The 22,199-nt window shown below is 35.6% G+C and overlaps 2 protein-coding genes across 8 annotated transcripts in view; both read left to right on the top strand.

The window, feature by feature from the left end:
• LOC143247751 (voltage-dependent calcium channel type A subunit alpha-1-like) overlaps window positions 1-5,907 on the top strand; it is a 120,891-nt gene extending 114,984 nt beyond the window's left edge. The window contains exon 25 of the mRNA XM_076496182.1: window positions 2,665-5,907. Within this exon, the coding sequence (XP_076352297.1) occupies window positions 2,665-3,521 (857 nt within the window). The 3' untranslated portion in view covers window positions 3,522-5,907. The remainder of the gene's footprint in view (window positions 1-2,664) is intronic.
• An 8,930-nt stretch (window positions 5,908-14,837) lies between these two features.
• Window positions 14,838-22,199, top strand: part of LOC143247747 (uncharacterized) — an 83,884-nt gene continuing 76,522 nt past the window's right edge. For 2 of the 7 annotated variants that reach the window (XM_076496174.1, XM_076496173.1), the window contains exon 1: window positions 14,839-15,335. In XM_076496174.1, coding sequence (XP_076352289.1) covers window positions 15,236-15,335 — 100 coding nt within the window. In that variant the 5' untranslated portion in view covers window positions 14,839-15,235. Of the gene's footprint in view, window positions 15,336-22,199 lie in introns of all 7 variants that reach the window. The other 5 variants (XM_076496177.1, XM_076496178.1, XM_076496172.1 and 2 more) reach the window with 4 other exon arrangements.

Below are 22,199 nucleotides of genomic sequence, written 5' to 3'. Positions count from 1 at the left end.
TTCCATTAGAGGATTTACACAGTTCTGTCTTTAAGCTCCATGTCCACTTAGTTTCATTAGAGGATTTACACAGTTCTGTCTTTAAGCTCCATGCCCACTTAGTTTCATTAGAGGATTTACACAGTTCTGTCTTTAAGCTCGATGTCCACTTAGTTTCATTAGAGGATTTACACAGTTCTGTCTTTAAGCTCCATGTCCACTTAGTTTCATTAGAGGATTTACACAGTTCTGTCTTTAAGCTCCATGCCCACTTAGTTTCATTAGAGGATTTACACAGTTCTGTCTTTAAGCTCGATGTCCACTTAGTTTCATTAGAGGATTTACACAGTTCTGTCTTTAAGCTCCATGTCCACTTAGTTTCATTAGAGGATTTACACAGTTCTGTCTTTAAGCTCCATGTCCACTTAGTTTCATTAGAGGATTTACACAGTTCTGTCTTTAAGCTCCATGTCCACTTAGTTTCATTAGAGGATTTACACAGTTCTGTCTTTAAGCTCCATGTCCACTTAGTTTCATTAGAGGATTTACACAGTTCTGTCTTTAAGCTCCATGTCCACTTAGTTTCATAAGAGGATTTACACAGTTCTGTCTTTAAGCTCCATTTCCACTTAGTTTCATTAGAGGATTTACACAGTTCTGTCTTTAAGCTCCATGTCCACTTAGTTTCATTAGAGGATTTACACAGTTCTGTCTTTAAGCTCCATGTCCACTTAGTTTCATTAGAGGATTTACACAGTTCTGTCTTTAAGCTCCATGTCCACTTAGTTTCATTAGAGGATTTACACAGTTCTGTCTTTAAGCTCCATGTCCACTTAGTTTCATTAGAGGATTTACACAGTTCTGTCTTTAAGCTCCATGTCCACTTATTTTCATTAGAGGATTTACACAGTTCTGTTTTTAAGCTCCATGTCCACTTAGATTCATTAGAGGATTTACACAGTTCTATTTTTAAGCTCCATGTCCACTTAGTTTCATTAGAGGATTCACACAGTTTTGTCTTTAAGCTCCATGTCCACTTAGTTTCATTAGAGGATTTACACAGTTCTGTCTTTAAGCTCCATGTCCACTTAGTTTCATTAGAGGATTTACACAGTTTTGTCTTTAAGCTCCATGTCCACTTAGTTTCATTAGAGGATTTACACAGTTCTGTCTTTAAGCTCCATGTCCACTTATTTTCATTAGAGGATTTACACAGTTCTGTCTTTAAGCTCCATGTCCACTTAGTTTCATTAGAGGATTTACACAGTTCTGTCTTTAAGCTCGATGTCCACTTAGTTTCATTAGAGGATTTACACAGTTCTGTCTTTAAGCTCCATGTCCACTTAGATTCATTAGAGGATTTACACAGTTCTGTCTTTAAGCTCCATGTCCACTTAGATTCATTAGAGGATTTACACAGTTCTATTTTTAAGCTCCATGTCCACTTAGTTTCATTAGAGGATTTACACAGTTCTGTCTTTAAGCTCCATGTCCACTTAGATTCATTAGAGGATTTACACAGTTCTGTCTTTAAGCTCCATGTCCACTTAGATTCATTAGAGGATTTACACAGTTCTATTTTTAAGCTCCATGTCCACTTAGTTTCATTAGAGGATTTACACAGTTCTGTCTTTAAGCTCCATGTCCACTTAGTTTCATTAGAGGATTTACACAGTTCTGTCTTTAAACTCCATGTCCACTTAGTTTCATTAGAGGATTTACAAAGTTCTGTCTTTAAGCTCCATGTCCACTTAGTTCCATTAGAGGATTTACACAGTTCTGTCTTTAAGCTCCATGTCCACTTAGTTTCATTAGAGGATTTACACAGTTCTGTCTTTAAGCTCCATGTCCACTTAGTTTCATTAGAGGATTTACACAGTTCTGTCTTTAAGCTCCATGTCCACTTAGTTTCATTAGAGGATTTACACAGTTCTGTCTTTAAGCTCGATGTCCACTTAGTTTCATTAGAGGATTTACACAGTTCTGTCTTTAAGCTCCATGTCCACTTAGTTTCATTAGAGGATTTACACAGTTCTGTCTTTAAGCTCCATGTCCACTTAGTTTCATTAGAGGATTTACACAGTTCTGTCTTTAAGCTCCATGTCCACTTAGTTTCATTAGAGGATTTACACAGTTCTGTCTTTAAGCTCCATGTCCACTTAGTTTCATTAGAGGATTTACACAGTTCTGTCTTTAAGCTCCATGTCCACTTAGTTTCATTAGAGGATTTACACAGTTCTGTCTTTAAGCTCCATGTCCACTTAGTTTCATTAGAGGATTTACACAGTTCTGTCTTTAAGCTCCATGTCCACTTAGTTTCATTAGAGGATTTACACAGTTCTGTCTTTAAGCTCCATGTCCACTTAGTTTCAAGCATAACCTTGTGTTGTTAACTTCCAGTAAGATAATATTGGCTAACATAAAATATGAAAAATGTGTTTAGTGTTTAATGTTTTCTACAGAAACAAATAATTTTATTTTAAAAACATCTATACTTGGCAGAAAGACTACGTATAGTTGTATTTATAGTTGCACGACCGAAACGCCACTGGCATTAAGAGTGCAAAAAAAGGCGTGTGTTAGTTTGTGATTTTTATTGTGATGTATCTTTCTGTAAGGTTTCTATAAAATCTCAAATTAACGATACTTGGTTTTAATTTGTGATTTTGTCTTCTGGACATGCAGTCAAACTTCGTGGGGATGAATTTGGTATGTATGGCCAAGGCTCCCCGTTTCGAGGTAGATCACCAGTTCGCTCCATGCTTGGCAAGTCGTCGCCATGGCGAATCTCCTCTCCGTCACCAGGTAGGAGCCGGAGTGTCAGTCCAGAATACGGAACGGCGTGTCTGTACAGACCATCTCGTAGTCCTAGTCCCAAAATAACTTCAACCCACAGTGAATTCTATGGTAGAGTACTGTTAGAGCATCGGTCCCGCAGCCCGAGTCCAGCTTCTGCGCACAGCCTACCATTGCAACGTGTGTCGCGAGGGAGAAAGTTACCACCTACCCCCAACAAGCCCTCCACTCTGCGTCTTAATGTTCGATCCATGGAAAGAATCAATTTTCCTACTGTGTCTCGTTCGCCTACACTGCCTGTACCCGTCAACAAATCTCAGTTCAATATTAACTTTCCCAAAGTAAATGCCTCACCCACCCATCTGCCAAAGTCCCAACTACCGTTCTGGCAACAAAGAACTACTCCGGGTTCTGGTCTTCACAACCTCTCTTTAAGGCCAGACAGAAGAGCGGCTAGCAGTGTTAGTTTGCCACGTGGCCAGAAGCAGACTCGCGGTATTGGCCAACACCCTACTCTGCCATATAAGGACAGACAGTTTATCCCTCTGGGTCATAATAATGAACCGCTAAGTTTCGAAGCTGCTGCTGCGATTGGAAGAGGTTCTCGACAGCTTCCATTGCCAATGCCCAATGGCTACAAGCCAGGTCAAAGACAACGCGACAGAAGAGGAAAGACTGCAACCTCGTTTGGTTTGCGGACAAGCCAAATGGGGCCACAAAGTGACTCCGAAGATGATTGGTGCTAGTTAACCGATCATAGGTTGTAGACAGGCCGAATTGGACCAGAAAGTGACATCGATGATGATTGGTGCTAGTTAGCCAATCGAAGGTTTGAAGACAGACCGATTATGATTGGTGCTAGTTAACCAAACACACGTTGCGGATAGGCCGTATTGGACCACAAAGTGACTCCAATTATGCTGAAGTTACCTAGCCAGTCACAAGTTTGCAGACAACACCGTGGGACCACAAAGTGACACCGATGGCGATTGGTGCTAGTTAGCCAATCAAACAAATAAACTGAGAGATAGAACGAAAAAAAAACACTCAATTTTTTAGAAAGAGAGAATTTATAGGTGTGAAATGCAACTTATTCGCCAGAGGGAACAGAAGTGACCTAGGAGGTCAAGTTCCTGAACAATGATATTGTATATAATAAATTGTTCTATTGCTAACTATTATCAAACCTATTTCTTTTCAATCTTTTGGTGGTTCATTGCTAAAAATGTTTACTTATTTGTCAGTTGACTTATCTTAATGACTCTTAACCCCTTGTCTTTCATGGTCATTCTCTGTGATAGAACACACTGTTGAATGAAGAGATTTAACGATATGAGGATTAAGGCAGGTATATGACTGGTTCATCTCGTTAGCATGATTTACAATCCTTGCAGCCATATTTCAAAACTAAAGTGCAATATTTATGAGTGGATGCTTTGTTGTTGTTTTTTTATACCAGAAACTTACTGTAGCTGTAAATCCATTCCATCAGTAACTAAAGGGTAACAATCAATCATATTTCCTATTTCAAAATCCTGTGGTTCTTAGCACACCCACCCTCCCGTAAAAAAATATTAAAATCATTTATCTTTAAAGCTTTCATCGTCTTTCCTCAAGGGTACACTTCTTGTAAGTGTAGCCCTCTTCCCCCATAAACAATATCGTAATGGCTTCGTTTCAGAGCATTGGTCGAAATATTGTTTTAAGCTTAGAAATTCTACCAGTCGAAGAGATAAATTATTACATCGTACCTTGCTAAAGATTTGTTGACATCTGCGCATGCGTTGTAGCACTGCTAACGCGACTATTTAAAAATAGGCACTAAATTTATTAAATAAACTTTACTTATTTCATCACTTGCCTATTTTTCGATTTTGGAAACTGTATATGTCTTTCTCTCTTTGTAAATTTATATTTCGATTTTTCTTAGTAAAATAGCTTAAGACAGGTGGCGCATTGTCTGGAGGATCGAATATTCACAAGTTGATAAGAAAAAGTGAATTATGCTCCAAATGTCTTTTGTCCCCCCCCCCAGGTTTCAGTGTCACTTATGTAAATTAATGTCTTTATCCTTTAAATTGTATAGCAAGCATGCTTTCTGAAAATTGTAGCATTTATACATTTCAACTTAGGCTTAACTTCAACAAATAAACTGCACACAACTTTAAGAAACAAATATAGAACAATGTTAACTCCCACTATACATAGGTAAGAGTTCATTTCATTTTAGCCAATATTCAATATGGGCTTTTCTCTCTTTGAAATTAAATAAATATATTAACTTCCAGCTAGTAGGTAATATTACAAAAACCTTTTTCTCGTAATTAATTTTATACGTCATTGTCACCATACGTTAGGACTAATCCTTTGTATAATTGTGTGTACAATCTGACCAAGTTACGTAGTACATTAACCCTAACTTTCAAAATTCTCACGTCCTCTTATTTAAATATGAAATTAGACGGGAAAAAATGTGTGCCTTTTCTAAACTCAGAAGAGACGTTTATATTCACTCAGAATTCTGGATTGTCTAAGACTGCTCTAAATATAAAGATTTAGTTAAACAGTTACGGAGGTGTTTGTGTGAATTTTTAATATTGCCTACAAAATGGCGAATACGAGTTATTTAATAATAGCGATGGATCCTCTCTACACACGACTCACTTTTTTAGGGAGCTGTGTAAGCATGAATGTTTCGAAAACTTTGTAAATAAAGTTTACCTAGAGCCAGGAATCTTAGGAGAACAGTGTCACGTTTCTTAATATAATTATTACACACTTCATTGTAACTTTTTAGTAAAGCTTTAAGCCTACTTGTCAAAAGATGCGTCACCTTTGAACTTAGTGTTATTATCACTTGTCCTGCTTAGTTATACCGTTACTGGTCTCTAGTTTTTAATATTGATTAAAGATACGGATTATTAATATGTTTATAGTTAATTCTATATGCACAGTTACAAGTAACTTTTAAAGTCAGGAACTGATCGATGTTCCACATGTGTATATATGATATACACGTATACGTAAATCTATATACATTACATTCGTCATTCTCTTTGTATATTATTGCCTCGTTTATGAGGATTTCAAAGCCAATGTTTGTAAGCCTTTTCGAGCCAAAGCAATCGCATGAATAATTTTATTTGTTTCCTAATTGTTTAGGAACAAGATAAATTGGAAGACAAAAGTTTTTCTTATCAAGTTTTAACATATAGGAAGAACTTACTGCCCTTTATTATACTCAACGGTTTATAGATTAAAATTTTAGTGACTGCTTATTAATAAAGCAACGAAAACAAAATAGGCCTAAACTACAGCTAACTAGCGTTCTCACCGAGACGTAATGGCCGCTGCTAAAATTCAGTTTTCAATTGGATGATTGGAGTGTCTTCTTTTTTTTAGGGAAATAATTTGTTTACACATAAATAAAAATACCTTTAACACCTTCCGGATTGACTCGAATCCTCGTCTAAACAGTAAAGTTGAATATAGTGTTTACTTCAGCGTCTGGGAACACGACACGCAATTTAATCTAACATCGTTACGTTTTCAGTTCGAGATTTTTGGGTTGTGAACGGTCTATGAGAATAATTATCCCTCAATAAATGTACTAAAGTAATTATTTTGCGCTATGCTAGTTGGCTGATCTAGTTTTGAAATTCTGGACTTTGTTAGCTGTAGTTTTGATAAAAAGTTTTAAACGTTTAATCACACGTTTTCTTTTTGATTTAAAATTATTCTTATATTAATTCTGAGAAGATATTTAATAAAAGAAGTTGTTTGTATCTCCGATATCTTGTTAATGTATCATAGGGAAAAACTCGTCATGCATTTCTTGGAATTTTTCAAACATGGCTATTATTTCGTTTACATTTTTACCGAATTTCTGAATGAAACCAGTAGAAGAAACTGATAAGAGTCTCAAAGTTTATAAGTTAAGAGTGTATTTATGGTCAAGTTTTTACTACACTTATCAAACTGTTTGCTCTCTTCTCTCTCACTTGTAAGGACGAAAAACTTCTCAATTGGGGAAGTTTTTATAATGTTTAATAAAACTGTTGATTCCTCAGACTGATTGGCTGGTTTACTGTGCACTAATACACATAATGTCAATAACACTTCCCCTCTGGTAAACTTCGGGTTTTATAACACTAAAATTCTGAGTTCGATTCCCTAGTGAGAACACCAAAATAATGACGTATAAAATCTGAACAGAACGTTCTACACACGCGAGCTAAAACATCAGGTCAGCTATCCCTAGATTTTAGGTACAGTCGTCTATAGGATCAAAATGAAGTAACAACTTCCAACACCAACGTTTTGTTTGTTTTTGAATTTCGCACAAAGCTACTCGAGGGCTATCTGTGCTAGCCGTCCCTAAGTTAGCAGTGTAAGGCCAGAGGGTAGGCAGCTAGTCATCACCACCCACCGCCAACTCTTGGGCTACTCTTTTATCAACGAATAGCGGGATTGACCGTCACATTATAACGCCCCACGGCTGAAAGGGCGAGCATGTTTGGCGCGACGGGGATGCGAACCCGCGACCCTCAGATTACGAGTCGCACGCCTTAACACCAACGTTTTATCACATTCTGTGCAATTTCCGATCGACACTCAGGAGTCGTTCAGAGCTAAAGTGTGAAACAGTCAAACATGGTTGGGTGGTCAGAGCAACTTAGCTTGCAACCTGAAGGTTGTGGAATCGAATCCTTGTCCCATCAAACATACTCACCTTTCAGGTGTGGGATCGTTATTATGTTGAGATCAATCCCACTATTCGTTGGTAACAGAGTAGCCCAAGGGTTGGTTGGACTTGGATGGTGAGGACTAGTTGCATTCCCTCTAGTCTTTCACTGCTGAATTAGGGACGGCTAACACAGATATCCCTCGTGTAGCTTTGCGCGAAATTCAAACCAAAAGTGCAGTGTATCAAACAGAGTCTCGAACTATGGTTCCTTCGAAGCTGCCGATAAATAGGCAGCAATAATTTGAACAAATTAGACTTATGAGAGATGTCACGTGTGTAATAATGAGGACAGTATTAATAATATGTGAACATTTCTTTATTCTGTCTTTTAAATTTTCTAAATTAATTTGTTCCATAGATTTCTTTTTGACAATAAAATATTTTTAACACATGAGGAAGTGTGTGTTCTTCATAGCAAACAGCAGTATCTTATTAATAAATACTATTTACGACCGGGCAGCCCACTGTCAAATCAGGTAAGTGGAAACACTTCGACATCACTAGTGTGAAACTTTGTCAGGTCTTGTAATTAATACAGTTATGTTAACAGTTTAATACTAGAAATAAACGACCTTGTAACACCCAGTTGTTGTGTTGATTTAATCAGACACTCAACGTTTCGCTTTACAGCTTCTTTAGGAGCGTCTACTAAAACACAAACTAAAACTTTTGTAAAGCGAAACGTTGAGTGTCTGATTAAATAAAACTACAATTATAAAATCGTTTATTTCTAGTGTTAATACGTGTTCTATACATCAACATGCACTACAGAAATTATGTACTGTTAATTTGTTTTGATAATGTTTAGTAGAATTGTTGGTAGCTCGTTCTTTAACCCTAGAATATTAATACGCAGTATATTATGAAAATATAGTAAAATAATGTTTGAGACTATATGAACGTCACACACTGAAAGAAAAAACAACTCGTAAACGTTTGTTTTTAGTTTTAGGCTTAGCTTTGTAATTGGAATAAGTATGTTGAAATGGTTGTCGATTTTACAACCATCAACAATTTGCAGTTCGTTTATCGGCTCATCCTTAACTATTTTCAATAGCTTAAATTATATAAAATCCAACTGTCTCTTAGAAGTGCTTTGTTCGTCTGATATTGGTATGTTATGTACGTATAGGAGGGCTGTTCAAAAAATTCGCGGACTGACGTCATAAAACAAAATGTACTTTATTTAGAAGTTACAGGTCTGGGACCCCTTCAAAGTACTCTCCTCCCCAACGCACACACTTATCCCAACGGTGTTTCCACTTGTTGAAACAGTCCTGGTACGCTTCTTTTGTAATGTCCTCCAGCTCCTTCGTCGCATTTGCCTTAATCTCGGGAATCGTCTCAAATCTTCTTCCTTTCAAGGGTCTTTTGAGTTTGGGGAACAAGAAAAATTGCAAGGAAGCAAGGCAGGTGAGTAGGGGTGGGTGGGGAAGAACAGTGATCGAGTGTTTGGCCAAAACCTCACGAGTTCTGAGGCACAAATTTCGCAGCAACGCGGTGCATTTTCAATTTTTTGATTAAAATCTCGTAACAAGATCCAACTGATATCTCACACTCTTCAGCAAGCTTCCTGACAGTCAGACGTCGATTTGCCCGCACCAGGGTGTTGATTTTGTCAACGTGTGGGTCGTCAGTTGATGTGGAAGGACGTCCAGGACGCTTATCATCTTCAATGGACTGTCGACCATCCTTAAAACGTTCATACCACTTGAAACATGCCGTACGCTTCATAGCAACATCGCCGTAAGCCGTGTTAAGCATAGCAAAGTTTCAGTCGCAGATTTTCCAAGTTTAACACAAAATTTTACAGCAAGTCGTTGCTCCTTCAGGTCATTCATTCTGAAATCCGCCAAACGAAAAAATCGCACTTCACTTAAAACCGCGTAGCTAATACACAAATGAAGATATCTGCAATCGGGAAATGGCGTCGTAATCAGCTGATCTGTGCGAACCTAGCGACACCAAGCGGATTTCCTGAGCCGCGCAATTCAAACAGTCCGCGTAATTTTTTAACAGACCTCGTATGTTCGTGAGTGCTGCCTTGAATTCCGTTTTATTTAGTGTTTTACGTTTTCAGTATTCACTTGACTTAGCGTAAAAATTTCGAAGTTTTTTGAAATATCTTTGTTAGTGGCAATAATTTACATGTTTTTTTAGGTTTCCACGTGTTTTTAGGTTTTCTATTATTTTTGTGGATAAAATATTTTTTCTTTTGATTCTTAGACTTAATTAATGACGGTACTTGAAATTAATTTTTAAGTTTAAACTCTGTGATGCGATGTTTATAATAAACCTTAGGCCTACTGTTTTGGGTGCTTTTTTCGGGATTTAAAACGTAAATTTTAAGTTATATGATGTACTTAGAAAAATACATATTTATTGTGAAATATAGATGGGGCTGTGAAACATTCTACTTTAGTACGACAGCTTTATGAAGTAATAATGTGTGTGTGTTCTTATGAAGACATAATGCTGTACTAGCAGGGGGCATGAAGTAATAGATAAATCGGTTATGCCTCACTCATTTCTGCGTAATAATATTTTAGACTTTGGGCTTTTCAGTGCCTAGAGTTCCTTATTATCACCCTTGTTAACTACCCTCAGGATGAAGACGTAGCTAAATACGTCATTCTATATAACTCGAGATTTTTTAACATTTCACCAAAACATAATGGGCATCATTGTTTAGACGCAACGACAATTAAACAACAAACAATTATTTAACTAACAATATTGTTAACAGCACATACACGATTGTTTAACTGACAGCATTGTTTAGACATTGAGAGAAGCTAATGACGTCACGTTCTTAGGTCAGTTTCGTTTTTTTCTTGTTGGAAGAAAACTGTTCTTTTGGAAGGGAAGTTCTAGGCACCAGAGACAGTGTGAGGGTTGAATAATAGGAAACTTGAATTGGCGTACCTAGGTCAGCAGTGCTTTATTGTTTTCGAGTGACTGCTGCACTGTAAGAAGGGGGTATTGATAAGAAAAGGATGGGTTGTATAATCTCGAATTTATTAACATAGTCAGTAGAAACTTAGCTACGTCAGTAAGGTGTAGAGATTTCATATGAAACAAGACATACACAATAAAATAATATTATTAACTGGCAGTAACTTAATTAAAGATAATCGATACGAAACGAGATCAATACTTTACAGATAAATATCTATGGGTTGGGTTTTCTTCTGTTGTTGCTACAATACGACTATATATACTTTGTTTAAAGGTGTGTTTTTTCATCAGAAGGACAACACACCATGAGAACATTACAGTGTCATAGAAAATTAACTGATAAAAATAACATTTATGCTTTTATTAAGAAAATTACGTGTTTTAACTTCAGGTTAACCTGAAGAAGGTCAAAACGTTGTCCTGTACTATATTTTAATTAAAGTTTTAACACCCATACCAGCTGTCTTGAGAATACATTTTTACTTCAAGTGAATTTCTCGTCATCACGAGTGTAGATTATTAGGTACAAATATTTATAAAGTTTAATCATTTGACAAAATCATTAAAATACACAATAAAAGTATTAAATGATTTAAAATAAATAAAGAATGCAATAATTATACAAATATTCAGAACAGACTTAATCACAGTGAAGTTGTGTTATTATTTAAAGTTGGAGTTCATTTGTAATAGACGAACTTTATTTAATTAATTGTTTAATATTGGAAGATCCAGGTGAGATAACTTTGCAATTCGTAATCAAGACAGGGTGGTTGGTGTTTTCACCACGTATGAGGATGGTGTACTCTGGTAGATTTGATAGGCGTTACCAGTTCTATTTCGTGCTGTCGGGCCTGGCATGGCCGAGCGTGTTAAGGCGATCAACTCGTAATCCGAGGGTCGCGGATTCGAATCCCGGTCGCACAAAACATGCCCTTTCAGCCATGGGGGCGTTAAAATGTGACGGTCTTTGGTAAAAGAGTAGCCCAAGAGTTGGCGGTGGGTGGTGATGACTAGCTGCCTTCCCTTTAGTCTTACACTTTTAAATTAGGGACGACTAGCGCAGATAGCCCTCGAGTAGCTTTGCGCGAAATTCAAAAACAAAACAATTTCATGCTATCACATGCTTGCAGTTGTAATTGGTGTATGTGTATGTATACACGATGTTGGAACACATAACGGTAAGTAATAGGTCTGTAGATCGGAATAGATCTTATATTTTGAAAATATATTTAAATATCGTTTGTAATTGAACTTGTGGATAAAATGTTTTAATTATTCTTAAAGTTTGTGACTTCAGTGGGAAACTTTTCTTATCTAAGGAACGGTCAATCTCAATGGGTATTTGTGTATGGTTTATTTGGGGAGTTAAACTTACGTGTTGGGCTTGAACAAAATGCAAGAGACAGCCGTTGTTCATTAGAATGTTCTGTTAGATCATTTTGGTGTGAAGAGAGAGGTAGTTAGAATAAATGTTACGTTTTATATCAAGAAGACTGGGTATTGGGCTACGTTTAAAGTTTTTTGTGTTATTTTTTAATTTCGCGCAAAGCTACTGAGGCCTATCTGCATTAGCCGTAACTAATTTAGCAGTTTAAGACTAGATGGAAGGCAGCTAGTCATCACCACTCACCGCCAACTCTTGGGCTACTCTTTTACCAACAAATAGTGGGATTGACCGTCACATTATAACGCTCCCACGGTTGGGAGGGCGAGGATGTTTGGTGCGGCAGGGATTAAACGCTACGTTTAAAGGAAGTTGAAATAAAACTATTGAAACGAGTATTTAAGCCTCCATATGTTTTTTTACGATAAACAGAAGTTGTGGTTACCTCATCTGTTGACTTAAATATCATAAAAGTCAATTTATCGATTTAGGGTTTCAAAAGTAAAATTAGTGTTAAAATTTTTTAATTTAAATAATAATTAAAAAAAAAAAAAACCTGGTTGATGTACGTAGAGCTACTAAACACTAAAAACGTACCACCAATATTCCTTCTGTATAAAGCTGGCTTCTATTCAGTGTAACAGGTATCTAACCAGGCTCTGTTCTAGAGACGAAGAACAACTGTTAGCAACAATCGGCCCTAAAAGTGACCCCACTGTCTCGCCATCTATTTGGTCATATTGCTGGCCATTGAAGATATCAAAGAACGGTTGGTATGAATATTAACATTTTTACTAACAAGGCAGAGAACAACGTTTCGACCTTCTTGCGTCTTCAAATGGGTTTCTTGTCATCACGTTGAAGACAAAGTGGTTGTTCATGATGACAAATTTAAGTAATTCTTCGAATTTTGTCGATTAAAGCTTAGTTCTGGTTATATACTTACGCGACATCTGTTGGAATGAAAATAAACTGCAAAAGCAACGTTCAGGACGTCAAAAATCGGTGAAGCATCAGAAACCGAAAATCCCAAACTTTTCAATGAAAGTCATGCAAACTGCACATTTACCGAAAAACCTAAACTTTTTAATGAAAGTCATGCAAACTGCACATTTACCGAAAAAACCCAAACTTTTTAATGAAAGTCATGCAAACTGCACATTTACCGAAAAACCTAAACTTTTTAATGAAAGTCATGCAAACTGCACATTTACCGAAAATCCCAAACTTTTCAATGAAAGTCATGCAAACTGCACATTTACCGAAAAAACCCAAACGTTTTAATGAAAGTCATGCAAACTGCACATTTACCGAAAAAACCCAAACTTTTCAATGAAAGTCATGCAAACTGCACATTTTTCTCAATAATATTGTATTTATATTCAGCTATTTAACTGATATAAATAATCAGTAATAAACTAATTTTGACTACCGTTCTTCGTGAGACAAGTGGTTTGAATATCGTTAACTCTTTATATTCGCTGAAAAGAAATCATCCATAGGGGGCGCATTAAAAATCTTGTAGCTGTAAAAGAAGTTCAAAAATAAATGTCGTTCTGTACGATTGTTCTAAAAATAACATTTGAAAGTTGTAACCATTTAAATATTTTAAAATGTGTTGAGATTTCACAGTTTTTTTAAACAATGTATTTGATTATCAAAATAGACAAAAGTTATATTGAAAGTCGTCTTGGAAAGCTTGTGATAAAATTATGTAACTGATTCTTTGTGACACATTTGTTCTTATCTCTGCCGTCTTAAGAGTACATTTTTATCTCTGGATTGATTAATAACAGTTGAGATCAGTAATAAACATATAATAAAAAGTTGTATTTCAACTTGCATACTGTTCCATTCTAAAAACGAAGATAAAACTAGATATATGTTATCTCTGTGTTGTCGTAATTCAAAACAGAACTCTCGCACTGTCAACAATTCAGGTTTATTAACGTCATAACACTGTACTCCAGTGCATCAAATATATATTCATTTTCTGGAAATAATTACCTACATTGTACTCCAGTGCACCATATATATATTCGTTTTTCACAAAGTAATTTCGCACTTTGTACTACAGTGCACCAAATATATATTCGTTTGTCAGGAAATAACTTCCTACATTACACTACAGTGCACCAAATATATATTCGTTTGTCAGGAAGTAACTTCCTACATTGCACTCCAGTGCACCAAATATATATTCGTTTTTCACAAAGTAATTTCACACTTTGTACTCCAGTGCACCAAATATATATTTGTTTCTTATGAAGTAACTTCCTACATTGTACTCAAGTGAACCAAATACGTGTTCAGAGTGTTTTCCTCTTTCATGTAGTTTTAACCCATATTAGTAATTCCGTCAGGCGTTTTTAGCGTAACGGCCGAAAGAGTTGCCAACATTGTAGCTTCTTAACTAATGACCTAAAGTAGGGTGGTCGTACAAGCTTTATGTAGTTCACTTGGTACTCGTAATTAAGACTATTTACTATTAATTGTTATTAAGACTATTTACTATTAATTGTTATTAAGACTATTTACTATTAATTGTTATTAAGCCTATTTACTATTAATTGTTATTAAGCCTATTTACTATTAATTGTTATTAAGACTATTTACTATTAATTGTTATTAAGACTATTTATTATTAATTGTTATTAAGACTATTTATTATTAGTTGTTATTAAGCCTATTTACTATTAACTGTTATTGTAAATATTTTTAGTAACTCTTCTAATAGTAGTTATTAGAAAATTGTTGAAATTTCAATAATTAATTTGTGTCGAGTATAAAATCGTTTTCTTTGTTTCTTTCAAAATTTCGAGCAACGTCACACAAGAGTTATCTGCACACAGCGACCTCTAACTTTCAAGTGATAGACAATATAAAAAGTCTAATATATATGTGAAAACGGCTCGTTCGATCATCGTCAGGTTCACAAAGAAGGTCGAAACGTTGTTTGCTCCTCTACGTAAAATATTTTCTCAACCCAAACGAGCCGTTTTCACATATATATTTCTCTACAAGTGGGTTTTCTCGACATCACTAATATAAAAAGTCAACTAATCAATTTTAAGTCTTGGGCTACTTCTTCCTGATCAAATAGCACAATTTGACCCCCACTCTTGTGGCAACAGGAACTGAGTCATGAAAATAGAGGTAAAACACATAAGAATTTGTACTATCGAATATGTTTCACAATGACTGGACAGCAGATTCAAATAAACAGTTACACTTTCGGCTTGCACGAGATATCACGTAATCTTTATCACAGCTATCACTGAGTGAAAACGGGCGGGACATTTCACAAGCCGACGAAAGGGGACCACTTGTTAGACCAGGGGTGCATTCTCCGTTACAGCTACAGAAAAATGACATCTTTGAGGAATTTTCTCGAAGTTTTAACCCTATTTTATACGACCCACGTTCTTCTTGCTGAATTTATTCTGAAAGATGAAAGCGTTATAAACGGTGAGTTATATAATTCATCATGACTTATGTTTTCAGTTCAGCAAGAAACAGATAAAATATGCCGTAACTTGTAGGGTAAAAACACAGCAGTTTTCGAGAAAAGCATTTTGTTACTTATGTCATGGCTTACGTTTTTAACTAAGTGTAAGGCTAAGAAATGAATATTATGGAAAAGTGTCATGGTTTTAAGGACATAGAGCTGTTTAAATATTTACATTTGTTTTTTTGTAGGACTCATTAGATCGAAAAATCGTAAAACTGTCTTTATATATTTTGTAGAAGTTAATAGATCAGAAAGACAAAAACTGTCTTAATATTTATATTATGTGGGTCCTACTAGCTTTCCAATCTCTAGGCTACACCCGGCCCATCGATAGCTAGACATATACAATAAACAAAGGTCATTACTGGTATATTTTTCTACCATAACATTTTCAGTTAAGCCTAATATAAAAACGTCTGTTCTATATATTGCACGCGAAAATATATTTTTTCCCTCAAGTAATGGTTTAGCGTTGTTTAAAACGTGCGTGTGTATAATTACGTAAAAAGTGCTTGAGATTCATTTTTTACACTTTAGTTAGCCGAAAAAAATACAAGACTTTAAACCAGAAGACAAAAATTGCAGACAGACTGAAAAAAAAAATGTTCATAAGAGTTGGGATTTGGCAGGATGGTTTGTTAGTACTTAAGTGTTTTGTTTGTTTTTCATTTGACAAATTTTTAAGAAATACATTTTAACTTTTTTAATTATCTAGAAAAATTTCGCGCCTACAAGACGATACGAATTTTTTTTTTGTATTAAAGTGAAACAGAAAAATAACCTCTTACGGGAGTTTTATGTACTATGAATCAAATTAGAACCTAAATAATAGCCTTAAAAACAGAAAAATGGCTGTGATTGTTGTTATTCTCTGGTGGGCAGCTTTGTTTAAGCCAGAAATGTTTCTTCAACATTAAACAGGCCCAGTATAGCCAGATGGCTAGAGCACTCGTGATCTGAGGGTCGCAGGTTCGATTCTCCTTCGCACCAAATATGCTCGCCCTTTCAGCCGTGGGGGGCGTTATAATGTTACAGTCCATCGCATTATTCGTTGGTAAAAAAGTAGCCCAAGAGTTGGCGGTGGGTGGTGATGACTAGCTGCCTTCCCTCTAGCCTTACACTGCTAAAGTATGGATGACTAGCGCAGATAGCCCTTGTGTACCTTTGCGCGAAATTAAAAAAACAAACAAACAATAATAACAGAGTCTAAGGTTCCCCGGTTTGAGCCCTCTCCTCGAACTGAGTTGCCCTTTTGTAAGGGGTAAGATAAAGATTTGGTGTTGTTGTTAGCTGATACCTTCTACTAAGTCTATCACTCTAATATTATGAACCTATGGTGCATATAATACACGAGTAGCTTTGCGCGAAATTCAAAAATCAAAGAAACAACTAAACCAGTAATAGTAATTACAATAGAAGACTAAACCAGTAATGGTTATTACAATAGAACACTAATGTCATTTTCTTCAGTGAACGTCAAAATCTTTTAAATCAGCAAAACAATTATAATTACTTGGTTTGTCTTGTCTGTAGTCAAGACACAATACGCAATGTTATCGAACGTATTAAAATTCCATCTGTAACAGTATTACTTAGATGAACATATCGAAAAGGTATTTATGTGAAAAATGCGTCTGATAAACTGATCTACTGGAAAGTTATCAATCGTCTATGAACTGTTTGTGCTTTCACAAACAAATGAAAAGAAGCGGCAAAGAAACAGTAAAAATTTAAAATTCATGAACTCGGTCCTAAAGACAGATTCACCTGTTAATTTAGTGTTTGAGCCCTGATCTCGTAAAGTGATCATGTAGCACTTGTCAGTGAAACCAGAAACCATAACAACGGAAAGAATAAGTGTAGGCAACATCTGACTCTCCCAGACTGCGGACAAAATGGTCAAACACTGACCCATACAGACGGAAATAATATGGTAAAAGGTACTAAGGTTATTTACCGCTGTCCCTAAGTTTGAGCTCCTGACCAGAGTGAAGACGGCCTATCTAACGCATCAAATCCAATCTAAGGCATTGGCCATCAATCCATGAAACCTAAAGTACAAGGAATAATTTGATTCTAGTTAACAGACTCGAAGCTAGCTTAACTGTTCAGAGATTCAGAGTCTTACCATAGTGCCATCTTCAAACCATCAATCATACTAATATCAATTATTATCTTGCACGACAAAATACTATCCATCGTTTAAAAGGCACCTGGAGAGGTATAGCTGTTAGCATTTTAGCTGCGTATTGAGGAGTCCAAGGTTTCAGACGCGACGCTGGGTTGTCCCAGCTCTGGACACTTTATAAAAGTAGTAATCAAACCTAATATTACGTTTAAAGAGACAGACAGACAGAGACCCTGTAACGGTTGGTACGATTGACTGGCTGCGTTTCTCCTGGTTGGTAATGAGAATTCAGGTGTTATATCTGAGTATAGGAGTCATTGTAGGAGCTGTTATATCTGAATATAGGAGTCATTGTAGGAGTTGTTATATCTGAGTATAGAATTCATTGTAAGAGTTGATATATCTGAGTATAGGAATCATTGTAGGAGTTTTTATATCTGAGTATAGGAGTCATTGTAAGAGTTGTTATATCTGAGTATAGGAGCCATTGTAGGAGTTGTTATATCTGAATATAGGAGTTATTGAAGGGCTGTTATATCTGAATATAGGAGTCATTGTAAGAGGTATTATATCTGAGTATAGGAGTCATTAAAGGGCTGTTATATCTGAATATAGGAGTCATTGTAAGAGGTATTATATCTGAGTATAGGAGTCATTGCAAGAGTTGTTATATCTGAGTATAGTAATCATTGTAGGAGTTTTTATATTTGAGTATAGGAGTCATTGTAAGAGTTGTTATATCTGAGTATAGGAGCCATTGTAGGAGTTGTTATATCTGAATATAGGAGTCATTGTAGGAGCTGTTATATCTGAATATAGGAGTCATTGTAAGAGGTATTATATCTGAGTATAGAGTCATTGTAAGAGTTATTATATCTGAGTATAGGAATCATTGTAGGAGTTTTATATCTGAGTATAGGAGTCATTGTAGGAGCTGTTATATCTGAATATAGGAATCATTGTAGGAGCTGTTATATCTGAGTATAGGAGTCATTGAAGGGCTGTTATATCTGAATATAGGAGTCATTGTAGGAGCTGTTATATCTGAATATAGGAGTCATTGTAGGAGCTGTTATATCTGAGTATAGGAGTCATTGAAGGGCTGTTATATCTGAATATAGGAGTCATTGTAGGAGCTGTTATATCTGAATATAGGAGTCATTGTAAGAGTTTATATATCTGAATATAGGAGTCATTGTAGGAGTGGCTATATCTGAATATAGGAGTCATTTAGGAGCTGTTATATCTGAGTATAGGAGTCATTGAAGGAGCTGTTATATCTGAATATAGGAATATTGTAAGAGTTGTTATATCTAAGTATAGGAGTCATTGTAAGAGTTGTTATATCTGAGTACAGCAGTCATTGCAAGAGTTAATATATCTGAGTATAGCAGTCATTACAAGAGTTGTTATATCTGAGTACAGCAGTCATTGCAAGAGTTATTATATCTGAGTATAGGAGTCATTGTAGGAGCTGTTATATCTGAGTATAGGAGTCATTGAAGGGCTGTTATATCTGAATATAGGAGTCATTGTAGGAGCTGTAATATCTGAGTATAGGAGTCATTGTAAGAGTTGTTATATCTGAGTATAGCAGTCGTTGCAAGAGTTGTTATATCTGAATATAGGAGTCATTGTAGGAGCTGTTATATCTGAGTATAGGAGTTATTGAAGGGCTGTTATATCTGAATATAGGAGTCATTGTAAGAGGTATTATATCTGAGTATAGGAGTCATTAAAGGGCTGTTATATCTGAATATAGGAGTCATTGTAAGAGGTATTATATCTGAGTATAGGAGTCATTGTAAGAGTTATTATATCTGAGTATAGGAATCATTGTAGGAGTTTTTATATCTGAGTATAGGAGTCATTGTAGGAGCTGTTATATCTGAGTATAGGAGTCATTGAAGGGCTGTTATATCTGAATATAGGAGTCATTGTAGGAGCTGTAATATCTGAGTATAGGAGTCATTGTAAGAGTTGTTATATCTGAGTATAGCAGTCGTTGCAAGAGTTGTTATATCTGAGTACAGCAGTCATTGCAAGAGTTATTATATCTGAGTATAGGAATCATTGTAGGAGTTTTATATCTGAGTATAGGAGTCATTGTAGGAGCTGTTATACCTGAATATAGGAGTCATTGTAGGAGCTGTTATATCTGAGTATAGGAGTCATTGAAGGGCTGTTATATCTGAATATAGGAGTCATTGTAGGAGCTGTAATATCTGAATATAGGAGATATTGTAAGGGTTGTTATATCTGAGTATAGGAGTCATTGTAGGAGCTGTTATATCTGAATATAGGAGTCATTGTAGGAGCTGTTATATCTGAGTATAGGAGTTATTGAAGGGCTGTTATATCTGAATATAGGAGTCATTGTAAGAGGTATTATATCTGAGTATAGGAGTCATTAAAGGCTGTTATATCTGAATATAGGAGTCATTGTAAGAGGTATTATATCTGAGTATAGGAGTCATTGTAAGAGTTATTATATCTAGTATAGGAATCATTGTAGGAGTTTTTATATCTGAGTATAGGAGTCATTGTAGGAGCTGTAATATCTGAATATAGGAGATATTGTAAGGGTTGTTATATCTGAGTGTAGGAGTCATTGTAGGAGTTGTTATATCTGAGTATAGGAGTCATTGTAGGAGCTGTTATATCTGAATATAGGAGATATTGTAAGGGTTGTTATATCTGAGTATAGGAACCATTGTAGGAGTTGTTATATCTGAATATAGGAGTCATTGTAAGAGTTGTTATATCTGAGTATAGGAGCCATTGTAGGAGTTGTTATATCTGAATATAGGAGTTATTGAAGGGCTGTTATATCTGAATATAGGAGTCATTGTAAGAGGTATTATATCTGAGTATAGGAGTCATTAAAGGGCTGTTATATCTGAATATAGGAGTCATTGTAAGAGGTATTATATCTGAGTATAGGAGTCATTGCAAGAGTTGTTATATCTGAGTATAGGAGCCATTGTAGGAGTTGTTATATCTGAATATTGGAGTTATTGAAGGGCTGTTATATCTGAATATAGGAGTCATTGTAAGAGGTATTATATCTGAGTATAGGAGTCATTAAAGGGCTGTTATATCTGAATATAGGAGTCATTGTAAGAGGTATTATATCTGAGTATAGGAGTCATTGCAAGAGTTGTTATATCTGAGTATAGTAATCATTGTAGGAGTTTTTATATTTGAGTATAGGAGTCATTGTAAGAGTTGTTATATCTGAGTATAGGAGCCATTGTAGGAGTTGTTATATCTGAATATAGGAGTCATTGTAGGAGCTGTTATATCTGAATATAGGAGTCATTGTAAGAGGTATTATATCTGAGTATAGGAGTCATTGTAAGAGTTATTATATCTGAGTATAGGAATCATTGTAGGAGTTTTATATCTGAGCATAGGAGTCATTGTAGGAGCTGTTATATCTGAATATAGGAATCATTGTAGGAGCTGTTATATCCTGAGTATAGGAGTCATTGAAGGGCTGTTATATCTGAATATAGGAGTCATTGTAGGAGCTGTTATATCTGAATATAGGAGTCATTGTAGGAGCTGTTATATCTGAGTATAGGAGTCATTGAAGGGCTGTTATATCTGAATATAGGAGTCATTGTAGGAGCTGTTATATCTGAATATAGGAGTCATTGTAAGAGTTTATATATCTGAATATAGGAGTCATTGTAGGAGTGGCTATATCTGAATATAGGAGTCATTTAGGAGCTGTTATATCTGAGTATAGGAGTCATTGAAGGAGCTGTTATATCTGAATATAGGAATATTGTAAGAGTTGTTATATCTAAGTATAGGAGTCATTGTAAGAGTTGTTATATCTGAGTACAGCAGTCATTGCAGAGTTAATATATCCGAGTATAGCAGTCATTACAAGAGTTGTTATATCTGAGTACAGCAGTCATTGCAAGAGTTATTATATCTGAGTATAGGAGTCATTGTAGGAGCTGTTATATCTGAGTATAGGAGTCATTGAAGGGCTGTTATATCTGAATATAGGAGTCATTGTAGGAGCTGTAATATCTGAGTATAGGAGTCATTGTAAGAGTTGTTATATCTGAGTATAGCAGTCGTTGCAAGAGTTGTTATATCTGAATATAGGAGTCATTGTAGGAGCTGTTATATCTGAGTATAGGAGTTATTGAAGGGCTGTTATATCTGAATATAGGAGTCATTGTAAGAGGTATTATATCTGAGTATAGGAGTCATTAAAGGGCTGTTATATCTGAATATAGGAGTCATTGTAAGAGGTATTATATCTGAGTATAGGAGTCATTGTAAGAGTTATTATATCTGAGTATAGGAATCATTGTAGGAGTTTTTATATCTGAGTATAGGAGTCATTGTAGGAGCTGTTATATCTGAGTATAGGAGTCATTGAAGGGCTGTTATATCTGAATATAGGAGTCATTGTAGGAGCTGTAATATCTGAGTATAGGAGTCATTGTAAGAGTTGTTATATCTGAGTATAGCAGTCGTTGCAAGAGTTGTTATATCTGAGTACAGCAGTCATTGCAAGAGTTATTATATCTGAGTATAGGAATCATTGTAGGAGTTTTTATATCTGAGTATAGGAGTCATTGTAGGAGCTGTTATACCTGAATATAGGAGTCATTGTAGGAGCTGTTATATCTGAGTATAGGAGTCATTGAAGGGCTGTTATATCTGA

The sequence above is a fragment of the Tachypleus tridentatus genome, chromosome 3 (genome assembly GCF_004210375.1).
Source record: "Tachypleus tridentatus isolate NWPU-2018 chromosome 3, ASM421037v1, whole genome shotgun sequence".
In the NCBI taxonomy this organism is placed as follows: domain Eukaryota; kingdom Metazoa; phylum Arthropoda; class Merostomata; order Xiphosura; family Limulidae; genus Tachypleus; species Tachypleus tridentatus.
The sequence above is the reverse complement of the archived record's forward strand: the minus strand, read 5'-3'. Positions and strand labels throughout refer to the sequence as shown.